General features: G+C 32.6%; 2 protein-coding genes across 2 annotated transcripts; both read left to right on the top strand.

The window, feature by feature from the left end:
• The first annotated feature begins 235 nt into the window (after nucleotides 1-235).
• On the top strand, nucleotides 236-2,187 carry LOC18103531 (fructose-bisphosphate aldolase 5, cytosolic). Its single transcript, XM_006377904.3, has 3 exons — nucleotides 236-403; nucleotides 946-1,628; nucleotides 1,726-2,187. The coding sequence occupies exons 1-3, from the start codon at nucleotides 376-378 to the stop codon at nucleotides 2,086-2,088; spliced, it is 1,074 nt and encodes a 357-aa protein (XP_006377966.1). The 5' UTR covers nucleotides 236-375; the 3' UTR covers nucleotides 2,089-2,187.
• A 6,271-nt stretch (nucleotides 2,188-8,458) lies between these two features.
• Nucleotides 8,459-11,271, top strand: LOC18103530 (protein transport protein SFT2). The gene is made up of 4 exons (XM_052445702.1): nucleotides 8,459-8,884; nucleotides 10,236-10,494; nucleotides 10,597-10,701; nucleotides 10,972-11,271. Exons 1-4 carry the CDS (start codon nucleotides 8,688-8,690, stop codon nucleotides 11,080-11,082), a joined length of 672 nt encoding a protein of 223 aa, XP_052301662.1. The 5' UTR covers nucleotides 8,459-8,687; the 3' UTR covers nucleotides 11,083-11,271.
• Nucleotides 11,272-13,406: the final 2,135 nt, after the last annotated feature.

Raw genomic sequence — 13,406 nt, 5'->3', positions numbered from 1 at the left:
AAGGGACATTGACATTAATGGTTAAAAATTATTGGTTGAGACAAAGATGTTAGCATCTACCTCTTCAAATTTTGGAGGGAGCAAGCTGCAGATGAGGGAGGAGCTTTTCCACATGATACTTTAGGGTGCCCAAGCTAAGATATAATAATAAGAAATGCCACTTGGCAGAGACTATGATCACCCATTGCTTTATCCAAGCATGATAATCTGTGTTGGGCCAATCTTTTGACACGCGTTGAGATTTGTGGGGTGGATTTCTTTTGGTATATTCTATTGAAGATGATCTATATAGAGAGGTGCTTGTGAAAGCTTGTTTTTGCATTTTTCTCTATTCGTCATTCTTTATCCAATATCCATCCTTGAAAAAGCTTTAGCATGTCGGCCTTTGTTGGAAAGTATGCAGGTATTACACCTCTCTCCCTCTCCCTCTCTTTTCTATGGCCTACCTTTTGAACTCCGTGAAGCTTATGTCGAGCACACAAGCTCACTTCAAGGCAACATTTTGACTACGAATTCATCACCACTGAAAGCTGGAGGCACTACAGCAGATAATTTCCTTCTCCTTTGCAGCTATGGATATATGCATATCCATGTTCTTTTGTTGGTTACAGAAGAGAGGCTCGAACGCGAAATCACTTCAGGAATGTGGGATATATATGGATGTGGTTGAGCTACTAGTTCAGTGGCGAATATATATCCAGTTTAACTTAATTGCCTTTGTTGTAGACTTTCATATGCAAATGATTGAAAATTCACCTCTTGCAACACAAAATCATCTAGTTTTGTGAGTATGGGGCAATGAGTCATAGTGTATGGTTTGACAGATTCCCTACTCTAAATGCATGCGTACACATTTATTGAAGCTTCAAATGCTAATGTATTGGTTATCTACTCAAGCGTTATATAGCTTCTAAGGTGGTTGGTTTTTTCCATTGTTTACTCCAGATGAGCTGATCAAGACTGCCAAGTACATTGCCACACCAGGGAAGGGCATTTTGGCTGCAGATGAGAGCACAGGCACCATTGGCAAGCGTTTATCAAGCATAAATGTTGAGAATATCGAGTCCAACCGCCAAGCCCTGCGTGAACTCCTATTCAAATCCGGCAAAGCCCTACCTTACCTCTCTGGTGTCATCCTCTTTGAAGAAACCCTCTACCAGAAATCCTCTGATGGGAAACCATTTGTTGAAGTCCTCCAAGAAAACAATGTCATTCCTGGAATCAAAGTTGACAAGGGTGTAGTTGAATTAGCCGGGACTAATGGTGAAACTACAACCCAAGGTTTTGATTCACTCGGAGCACGCTGCCAGCAATACTACAAGGCCGGTGCGCGATTCGCGAAGTGGCGTGCTGTCCTCAAGATTGGCCCAACTGAGCCATCTGAATTGTCTATCCAGCAGAATGCACAAGGGTTGGCTCGTTACGCTATCATTTGCCAGGAGAATGGTCTGGTGCCTATTGTGGAGCCTGAGATTCTGACTGATGGGGCTCATGACATAAAGAAATGTGCTGCTGCAACTGAGACTGTGCTTGCAGCTGTTTACAAGGCATTGAATGATCACCATGTTCTTCTCGAAGGCACACTCCTCAAGCCTAACATGGTGACTCCAGGCTCTGATAGCCCAAAGGTATGATCAAAATACCAACATCACTGCTTAACCTAATTCAGCTTGTCATACTTGTCTTCGATTGTTGATTAATCTTCAAAGGGTTTGATTCTTAAAGGTAACACCTGAGGTGATTGCTGAATTCACAGTGACCGCGCTACGCAGAACCGTTCCACCAGCTGTACCAGGCATTGTGTTCTTGTCTGGCGGGCAAAGCGAGGAGGAAGCAACACTGAACCTCAATGCAATGAATAAGCTTGAGGTGTTGAAACCATGGACTCTATCATTCTCTTTCGGCCGAGCATTGCAAAAAAGCACACTCAAAACATGGGCTGGAAAGAAGGAGAACGTTGAGAAAGCTCAAGAGGTATTCCTGGTTAGGTGCAAGGGGAATTCAGATGCAACTCTAGGCAAGTATGCTGGAGGAGGTACTGGTGGGTTGGCTTCAGAGAGCTTGTTTGAGAAGGGGTACAAGTACTAGGCTTCTCCTTGTTTATGGGGCTGGTGATTTCATGCATGTAATGTATAACTAATTGTATTCTCCCTCCTTACATTGCTAATTAATCAATTGCTTTTGGTATATATTTCTTAGAGATAAATTGTTAACGAGTACAAGGGTTGAAGGATTTTGTCATTTCTTCTAGCAAAATGCTCAAAGATACATAATTACGAGGAATTTAGATTTCAGATTTCATATAGAAGAGCCTTGGGCTTGCTTCGTTTACGATAGATTGATGGTCTTTATGATGATGTAATGGGCCTATGGTCTACGTTCACCTGCAGAAACAAGTTTTTGCATGGCACAGGAGATTATTTGATGATTAAATTAGTAAATTTGGAGGATAAAAAAAGGTCTATAGAGTATCTGCGATGTGATGTAGAAGAAGAAATGAAGTGTAGAGATATATAGGTTTGATAAGAGAGAATGTTTTGCGATGATCGGATATTATCGAGGAGCATTTATACTTCAACCAACTTGCATGGCAGTGAAGGCATAAATGACAAAATATTATCAGACCTCGTAGAAGGGCAATAATGAAAAATCTGTAACTCTTGGGTGTTTGCAGAATGACAAAATATTATCATTTTTAAGTGATCCCCCATGCAACAGAATCACGTACTGGTGCAGGATCAAGTGGATTTTATTGGAGTAGGGCTAGTCTTTCCCGGTTCGTTAATGATAAATCTGGGCTTTCTCGGAGCACAGAAGTCACTTTTATGGACAAGGAGATGTATGAGGCCTTCGATCTCTTATAAGCTGTTTGGTTTGAGCTCGAAATAAGAGAAACCTTACTCATTCTTGTGGAGCATTCGGAGAAGAGATATGATCGGATGATAGATAGCTCGAAGTACTTTTCCAGCCTATGTTATTCTCTAAATTTTTTTACTAAACTATATTATTTTTATACAAAAAATCAATTTTAGACTGCACATGAATTATAGTTTCTTATTATTTATTCCAGTTTCCTCTTAGTTGATTTATTGCAACCAAGATTATCAATTGGCGTCCTATTTTTTTTTTATTTGAACAATAAATTTTGATTTCAGAGCATTTCAGCATTCTGTTTCGAGTCATGTATTGTACTCACACACACACAAATGATTCAATAAATTCTTGATCATGCCGAGTTTAAACCCAACCCTATCAATTTTATTTTTTAAAAAAAACGCATGCACTTCAATTAGAAATCTTATAGTTTATATATAACTTGAACAAACAACACAATAGAATTGCACTTCGACTAGAAATCTTTCATAAACAACGTAACACTAGATAAGTCGTTCGCGTTTCATCGCAAGCCAGGTTGATTTTCATAAACAATGTAACATTAGATAAGTCGTTCGCGTTTCATCGCAAGCCAGGTTGATTTTTCTTATAACTTAAAAAAAATAATGTTCAAGCACTGCTAACGTGTTTTAAAGCGAAAAAAAGAACCCGTGACTCGAGTTATAGACCCTACTAGATCCAATAAGATGGTTTAATTTAATTATATGTTAAGGTGAGCATCAGCCGGGGCTGTTGAGGGAGGCTTTGCTTTGTGGAGGTTCCTGGAGGCCGGGCTAGAAAAAGGAAAGGGGCTGAGAGGGGCGGCGGCTAGTATAGGGTTCGCTGCCCCCTCCTCTCTTCCTTTTTTATGTTTCTCTCTTTTAGGGTTTCTGGTAATGGCCTCCTCCTAGGATTTCTTCTGCCTCTTTTTTCATGCACGGAGACCTGTATTTATAGTGCAAGAGTCTCATCGCGTGTAGAAAATAAAGTTTCAATCAAACTCATTCTCTTTTTGAAGTTTGAATTTGATTGAAAATCAAATTCGAAAGCGGATAACTATCATTATCTTGAAGATAAGGATAAAATGACAAAAGCACATTGTAGTCTCTAATTTTCGCGCAAGCTGACAAATCACACTTTCATCGAAATAAATTTCTGATATTTTAATTTTACATTTTAAACCCTGTAAAATTAAATTAAAATCCAAAGGGCCAAAATTGGGTTACAACAAAAATAATATTTGAATTGAATTCAATTCAGAGGGTTCATAACATGCTATTATATTAAATTTCTTCTATTTAAAATTATAAATCAAAAGGGTTGACCTCTGATTTACTTTTGTAGTATTATTAACATTAAAGAGGGTTCCAAATATGAGATTTCATTAAAACTTTTGAATTGAATTCAATTTAAAGGATTCTAGACATGTTATATAGAAAGAAAAAAAAAGTAAAGAAGCTCCAACTTTAATAAACTCAGTATTGAAGGATAGAATTGAAAAGAAAAATTAGTGTACAAAAAAGATTAAAAAAAAACTGATATCAATCAAGGTTAACATTTCATACCCGTGACTCGGGTCATGAGATCGAGATCACTATATCGAAAAAAATTATAAAGCCCAATTATCAATAAATCCAATGTTAAAGGATGTAAATGAAAAAATAAAACCATTTTCAAGAAAGGAACAAAAGAAAAAAATTGTTAAAATAATAAGAACTAAATTTGACATAAAAATAAAATGAAATAAAATGATGAGGGGTTAAATTGAAAAATTAATTTAATCAAGAAAAGTATATAAAAATAGCAATCAAAAGAATAAGAATCAAATTTGATATGAAAATAAAATAGGAATAAATGCTAAGGGATGCAATTAAAGAAAAAAAAAAGGATTCAAAAGAAATAAAAAGCAATCAAAAGAATGAGGACCAAGTTTGATAAAAAAATCAAATAAAACCAAATGCTAAGGGATGAAATTAAAGAAAAATTAATAAAAATGGATTCAAAAGAAATAAAAAGAATTTAAAAGAATGAGTTTGATATAAAAGTCAAATATAACCAAATATTAAAGGATAAAATTGAAAACAAATCAATAAAAAACAAATTCAAAACAAATAAAAAGCAATCAAAAGAATAAGAACTTTCATTATTATTTTTTGGTTTGTGTGTGTGTGTGTGTGTGTTACACACACACTCATAAACAAAAAAAAAAGATTATTGTGCTTCATATTGCTAACGTTTTCAAGAATGGATTCCTAGTATCTTTTCTTTCGTTTCCCTTTTTCTTCTTTTCTCATTTGTTTTTGTCCACCCAATGTTGCTTCCTCTATCCTAGAAAAGAAATATTGGTTTCTACAAAACTCTCTCTCTCTCTCTCTCTCTCTCTCTCTCTCTCACACACACACACACACACACACACCCCTACTATTTTCATTTTATTCCCCCCTTTTCTTAGCTAGAGAAGAGATATTTATAGATGGGAATTATATGGTTGTTAGGGTGATGAACTGGGATAGAAAGAGCTTAAAATATGGAATTTGAAAGGGTTGATTTTCTAGGATTGAAGGTTGTGTGTTTACATATATTTAGGCCTGATTTAGAAAATCAAAACTGGATTTTTCAAATCTTGATTGGGTTTGGTATGTTGATTGAGGGAATACATATGATTTTTAAAATTTTGTAAACTCAAAATGGAATGGACATAATGAAATCGAAAGTTTCGGTCAGAACTCGGCTGAGAAATCTGGAATGACCTGAGATCCTGAGCGAGATAAAATTTGTTTCATTTTGTTTTATTTTTAGAAATGGTTCGAGGTATGCTTGCCATTCCAGCTGGAGCGGAATAAAATTGACAACCTTGATTGTAACAATTCAATAAATACCATGAAAAATAGAGGTTATAATCTAGAAAAACTTAATTCAACCTTGTTTATGTCACATTGAAAATGTTAGCATTTCAAAATTTGCATATTGCATGCAATAGATTTTAATATTTCTATAATATAAAATCATCAAATTATAAGTTTGATCGTATCCACTTGTACTAAATCACAAGAGACAATATAAAGTAGAATGCACTCCATTTGTTTCGACTTTTAATTCCAAATGAGTCAATCTATCTTATAATTTTTAAAGTGTTTTGAGCACTAGAAATAAATTGATAATTATTGCTATATTTTTAAAATAATAATTTTTATAAGGTGGTAATTGATTATTGTCTTGAAATATAAGAGATAGAGACAATAAAGATAAAGGAACATATTCACATCCTTCATGTTTTAAAAGATTAGAATTTTTCCCTAAAACTATCTTAGAAACATATACATACTTTAGGTCTATGTCACTATTTTTATTTCTTTAACCAAACATGTTTCTCTATCTTATATATTTGTCCATTTTATCCCACAACATAACCATATACAACCTAAATGACTCTTAAAGTTGCTAGTACCATAGTAAATTAACATTTATTCCTTAAACAACTTGATTTTAATAAAAAAATAATAAAGTTGAGTCATTGATATGTAAGTTGATCCAATCAACCCATTAATAGGTTTAATTCTGATCTTATAACTATACCAAAGTTTGAATTAAAAAAATAAAGAAGAAAATATTAACAAAAACTCTAAACTGTGTGGGAAAATCATTGTATACCTAGACAAAAAAAAAAAAACAATTCATTGCTATAATGAAATTATTATTTTGCCCTTTAAAGAAATAATGAGATGCCTTGGTAATGAGGATAATTTGATATTTTCTCGTGGCCCATTGGTTATTAAAATATTATCCAGGAGTATAAGTGCCTTATAAAAATTTTCAAAACAGTAAAATAATTAAATTACCTCAAAAGTCAAACAAATATAGAGTTGTATACCAATTTTTTTTTCATCTTTTCATTTTTTTAAATACAGTAAAAAGACATCTTTACCCTTTGAATCAAGAAAAATAAGCCAATGGTCCAAGTCTTTTCACATAGCTTTTTTTTGTTAATTCCATAACTATTATGGGCAATTTGATCTTTCAATCAAGATTAATTACTATTAAAATTGAAAAAGCTACAGACGTGTGCAATACATGTTAGGCGCGCGCGTAGGACACCTCTTGGTGACCAAACCTATCGTTCCACCATGTTATTGGAAGTATTATCACGTTCTCTTCCTCCTAGTGTGGTGTGTGTTGGTTGTGGCTGAACGATTTGTCACCAGTGAGCTTTTTTTCTTTTATTTTCTCTCTCTTCCCATAATAGGTTGGCCCTTATTTTTTTAGTATTTCAATTTCAATCCTTATTCCTTTGATTTCTAATCTTTGTTCTTTACCTTTTTATAAAAATCTTATTTGTTTTTAATTTTTCTTCAATTCTAATTTATCATATATTATTTTTTCCAAATCGGTCTTTATTTTTTTAATTTTTATTTTTTCCTTGGTCTTTTTATAAGAGTTTTATTGGTTTTTAATTTCATCATTCAATTCAAGTTTACAGTATATTTTTTTTTTGTCTCTATTCTTTTGATTTCTTTTCTTTTTGTTAAAGTCATTTCTTTTTTCGATTAGACCCTATCCCCCCCCCAAGAAAAAAGATTTGTTTTATGGTTTTCTTTTGTTCCTCTTCTATCAGGTTATTTTTATCTCATAACCTGGGTCACAAGGTTTGTTGGTTAACCTCAATTGGCTCGCTTCTTATTACACATGTTACATGTCTATCATACTATCCCGGGTTGTCTTAGGCTAGATTTTTTTCCATTTTTTTTTAATCTAGTTTTGTACTTTTAAAGGTTTTTTTTCTTTAAGTTATTGTGATTGTTTTTTTTTAAAAAAATTGTTTGTTATTGTTGCCTTTTATTTTTTATTGTCTAACTAAAATAAAACCAACTTATTAAACCAGAACAAAATTATAACCTGATTTTTTCTTATTTTATTGAAAAGCGTTTCCCGCACCTAGACTATCATTGTCTTTTTGTTTTTCTATTGTAATTTTAGTTTTTATTTTAATTGATACCTTATTTGAATGTCTTTTTTTTAAATATCTTTTAATTTATATTTGAATTAATATCCCTCCTCTATGATTTTTTATTTTTTTTATTTAGCTTTTTTTTAATTGAGTTTTTTTTTAAAAACATTTTGTATGTAATTAATTTTTGAAGATATTGTTTTGATTCATCTATAGATAAAACTTATTTTTAGATAATATTTTTAATATGTGCAGTCTTGTATAATTTTTTTCATTTTATTTTACTCAATTAATTTCACGTCTATCTATTTCTATTATCATTTGATTGAATAAAAAATTAATTTTAATAAATAAATTTAGTATACACAGTCGAGTAAATGTCTCATCCACATCTTTCTCTTAATTTTTTTATGTCACTATTAATTATTGTTATTGATTTTTTTATTTATATACACAAATATTTTTTAATTTATTTAATTAACTTTTGCATAAACTTTTTATCTTGTATTTCAACTTTTTTATATAAAATATATATTGAAAAGTCTACATATCTAAATTTTTTTGCGAGTTAAAGAGGTAGTTATTACTTAACCTCCGTACTGATCCCTTGTGAAGTAGCTATGTCAAAATCACTTTGACTTCCCTTCACCAGACTCGCCGTTACTGACCAACAGTTCAAACGGCATCGTTTCTTTGAAAACTATCATTTTCCCTTGACTTCTAAGCTTCAAACGGAAATACCATTTCACCTCCACTGTTTCACCGAACTGATAAGCATCAAGACAACATCAAGATCGTTTCTTTTCTCAAAATTCTCGAACCTTAACAAAAATCATCAATTGGGTTGTCTTTTGTTTCAATAAAAACAATGCAGAGTTGGTTTTCAAGCAGTGGAGAAGATCAGCAACAAGAAAAGCCCGCATCTTCTTTGTTGGCTGATTGGAACTCATATGCAGCAACAAGCAATTCAAATGAATCCTCTACTGGATTAGCCAGCATCGGTAGCTTTGATCTTGAAGCTGCTGTTCGCTCTGCTAATGACACTGTTTCTGGCACCTTCAATGTGTAAGGAAAAAAAAAAAACTGAAGGAAAGAATATTTATTTTCGGGAATTGAAATTTATGTATTTTTCTGTTTTTATATAGAGAAATTTAACTGTGAGATGTCTTGATTTTGTTGATTAGAGGGGTTTTAGGCACCTTCAATGTGTAAACATATGCAAAAAGAAAGCAGCTTTATACTCAAGAATTGGACTTTATATATGTATTTATGTGATTATATAGGTGGATTTAATTGTGGGTTTCTTTTTAATGTCGTTCATAGGAGTAATTTTGGCAAATCTTTAGTCGTAAAAAGAATTGAACTTTATGGGTGTGTGTGTGTGTGTTTATATAGATGAGTGTGATTGTGGGCTTTGATTTTGATTTGAGGAGATTGACTTATGATTTGATGGAAGATATAATGGTTGTGGGGTGAGATTTGGATTTATTGTAATTTAGAGTGTTGCAAGTTAACTGGGTTGTAACTTGTATGGCTTCTGTATTTCTAGTATGCTGTTTTTATGCAATGAATGTGAGTGAGCTTATTCTAGTACTTGTCCGTTGCTGCGTGCCTTTGCTGACTTATCTCTCCCATTTCACTTATTCCAAATATCCTTTTGCGATGTAATTTCTATTAGCTACTGGAAGGATTGACGAATTTCAGTCGGAATAGAAGATGGGATGTTATTTTATTGTAGTGTGTACTAAAATCAATTATCTTAGGTTTTCTGATTGGATGGTAATATTCCAGTGGATGAATGCTATCAGATGACCCTTTTTTCACAGTTTAGATGTGAACCAAAAGCATTTGTTGCATGGTATGAAAAAGTTTGCCGATCAGAGAAAGTTCTTATTAGTTACAACACAAAGAATCTCCTGGACCAGGGTTTGATTACTCTAGTCATGCAGTAGTGTCGTGTGGAATCCATAGGAGTTTGTCGAGCAATAATGAAATGCATAACGTGTTTGCTTTAGCTCTGGCAGGGTATTTGAATTCTATGATTGATTAATCTCCAATAATTGCACCTTGGCATTTCCATTAGTATATGAGTATGAATATGCCACCAACTGCACCACAGTACTTCATCAGTGAGGGAAGTGTTCACTTATATCATATCATCTATTGTATTTCGTCGTGCCTTGATGTTATGTCTGAAATTTTGAATACAACCTGCATTGCGAAATGATTTCATTGGTGAATATCAAGGAAATGCAATTATTATTTATATATATATATATATATATATATATATATTTATCTTGCTTCTTATCGCAAACTCTTAACACATTTTGTTTTTTTCAATCTAAGCTCAATTGAAAGGAAAGTTTTGAAGAAGGTGATAAATCTTGTATTTCTTCTTTTGATGCCTATCCAGGGTTTCTAAAGGTGTGAGTGGGAACTTCCAGTCTGCCACCAGTAACATCCCTTCAGGAAAAGCTCTTATGTATTTTGGTTTATTTCTAGCAACAGGCGTGTTCTTTGTTTTCACTTCATTTGCCCTGTTCCTTCCTGTCATAGTACTCGTGCCCCAGAAGTTTGCTATCTGTTTTACACTTGGTTGTGGCTTTATCATTGCGTCATTCTTTGCACTCAAGGGTCCCAAGAATCAACTTGCTCACATGTCATCGAAAGAGGTACTGGCTTTGCCTCCATTAGAAATTTGCATGGCATGTTTGTTTTCTATATTGTGGCTGTGCACTTCTAATCCGATTTTCTTCTCTTCAATTTTTCTACAGAGGCTTCCATTTACTTTGGGATTCATAGGCAGTATGGTGGGTACCCTATATGTTTCCATGGTGCTTCACAGCTATTTTCTATCTGTGCTATTCTCTGTGATACAGGTAGCTACCACCATACAGTTTCTCTCTTTATATCTCATCTGTTTATGTCTTGCTATGAGAGTTTGGCTCGAGATACTGATTTTATTGCAGTTCATCTGTGTTTGTTTTTCATAATGTCCTTATTTCATTAGAAGAGTAGATTAACTCTTGTGCATGATTGAAGTAAATATCTTTCGGAAAGAGGAGTACTGGAATTTGCCAGATGCATCCATCAAACATGATTTGAAACACCAAAGATTACCCTTTCTGATGTTTTCATTGAATATGCAGGTTCTCGCCCTTGCATACTATGCGATATCCTACTTCCCTGGTGGATCTGCTGGGCTGAAATTCCTCTCATCTTCCCTGACCTCATCAGTGATGAGACGTTTCGGGAGTTGACATTGGCTGCCATGCCCATTTTTCCCTTGTATATCTTTCCTTTTCCTTGGCTTCTTGTTCTGCTAGTGTATCTAGAAAGTAGGAACTGCGAGGCATGTTCCTGAATAGCAGCTTTCAGCTTGAATACTTTGGTTGCCTTTACTCTAGTCTGAACTCTTAAAAAAGAAATGGAGAGTGAAATTCGAAGTCTGCCACATTATTCACATATAATTTTGTTCATGTGCTATGTGTATTTGAAGAGAAATAGTATTGATTGACATAGAATTTAAAAAATTAAATTAAAATCAAAAGAATAATTTTTAAAAAAAACTATATAACATATTTTATTTTCTCTATGCATATCAAATTTAAATTTTTAATTATTCTTGATTCCTTAGAAAAATATTGTTTTATCATTGATTTCATAATTTTATTTTTAAAAAATGTTTAATTAAAAGATAATAAAGAATCAAATAATACATAAATGAAATCTTATACTATTATAAGATTTTGGAACAACTCGAAGGGTGGTAGTTAGTGGTGATAATTTTCTCCAATGCTAGGGTGTCCCTTCCCAAACCGTCGCCACCTGGATTGATCGGAGGTTGTGCACAGAACGGGAGAGAAGGGAACGCAGAGGGAGGTCATGCCTATGACTGGTAGCTGGTTTGCTTTTTTTTTAAATTAAAATTAAAATTAGTGCCTAAACAATTTTACAATTCATGGACATTCTCTGTTCATCATGCAGAAAAATACTTTTTTATAACGTTTGATTGTTTGTTGCTGCGAAGAGAGACAATGAACATGTTTTTTTTTTTTTTCTATTTTAAAAATACAGAAAATTATTTTAGAACTATTATATATATATATATATATATATATATATATATATATATTATTTTATTTCATTAAAAAAACACACATAAATGCATAAAAGCGATCCCAAGGCAAACCTCGCTCCAAGGCCATGGGCGATTTTTTTAATGATGGGTCATATGGTATGGGTATCATTCATGTCTTTCAAAAGGTTGTTCTTCCAAGCCCAAACATTGGTATCCATCATGCAGATCCTTTTCTTTGTTTCCCTAGCACGTAAAGTTCTAACCATTATTGTTTTTGTGTTTAAACAATATTTTTGAATATTTTCAAAATTTTAATTTTTTTGGATTCAAATTATTTTTCATGATTTTAAATTGTTTTGATGTGTGTATATCAAAAATAAATTTTAAAAAATAAAAAAAACAATATTTTAATATATTTTCAAACGAAAAACACTTTAAAAAACAGTGTCTACCGCAATCTCAAACGAAACATAAATAGTTTTGAATGTTAATAAATTCTAAAGTTTCATTTGTGGGCTTAACCAAATGTTAAAGATTGAGGAAAGAAAAGCCTAAACACTTGGATTTTTGACTCTTGACCCTCATTATATTAATAGGCTGCAAATGCAAACACTAGTTGTGCTTCAAGGCAAGGCAGTCCAAGAACACAATCCAACTTTACACCCATTATTACCACTCGTATAATAAACATGAAGAGATATAAAAAATTAAAGGGATTTGTGAACAAAATCCTGAAATTAAGGAAGATTAGGTCATCAAAACTTCGAAATGGGGACATGGATTTGACCTTTTAGAGTCTTGTACATGACAGAGCCATGGTTTTTTAAAAGGGCATTATTGAAAGCAAAAGGCAAGTTGGAAAAAACAAAGCTAAAAGCAAATGGGTCAAAAGTGAAGTGAAGTGAAGGGTTGATATTTATCACAGTATAAAATATACACACAAGGTTAAAATAAAATGTTCAAGCCAAAACTATCATCAAAACTAACTAGGTTTGAAGGTGTTTCTATATGTATATATTGCATGTGTTTTCTATTATAGGACACTAATTAAACGCAAAGTTCTTGGCTTGAGCAATTCAACAAAAATAACAAAAAAAAAGAAAGAGAAAAGGAACATAATAAGAAAAAAGAAATAATCAAAGGAAGAAAAAAAGATCCAAGATCTCTTGTTATGATCATATAAATAAATATTAATTAATATTCTTGATGGAATGGATCTTATTGGAGATGACTTGGAATTTGGGATTAAATTAAAAAAAGGTACCAAGTTCATCTTTGAATGCGTTTTAATTTGTTCAAAGTCCAAATCAGTATATATTAATTAAATATGCCTTTTTTAAATCATGGGTTCGCATTGATTTCTAAATTAATAAAAGATTTAATCATGACCATGCACGATGATATATAAATGTTATCAACATATTAATTTCTTATGTTAATAAAGCTAAATGACCTACTATTTTATGATAGATTATTATAGATAATTAATTAATATATAAAGCT

The sequence above is a fragment of the Populus trichocarpa genome, chromosome 11 (genome assembly GCF_000002775.5).
Source record: "Populus trichocarpa isolate Nisqually-1 chromosome 11, P.trichocarpa_v4.1, whole genome shotgun sequence".
NCBI classification, from domain to species: domain Eukaryota; kingdom Viridiplantae; phylum Streptophyta; class Magnoliopsida; order Malpighiales; family Salicaceae; genus Populus; species Populus trichocarpa.
This window is presented reverse-complemented; position numbering and strand designations above follow the sequence as displayed.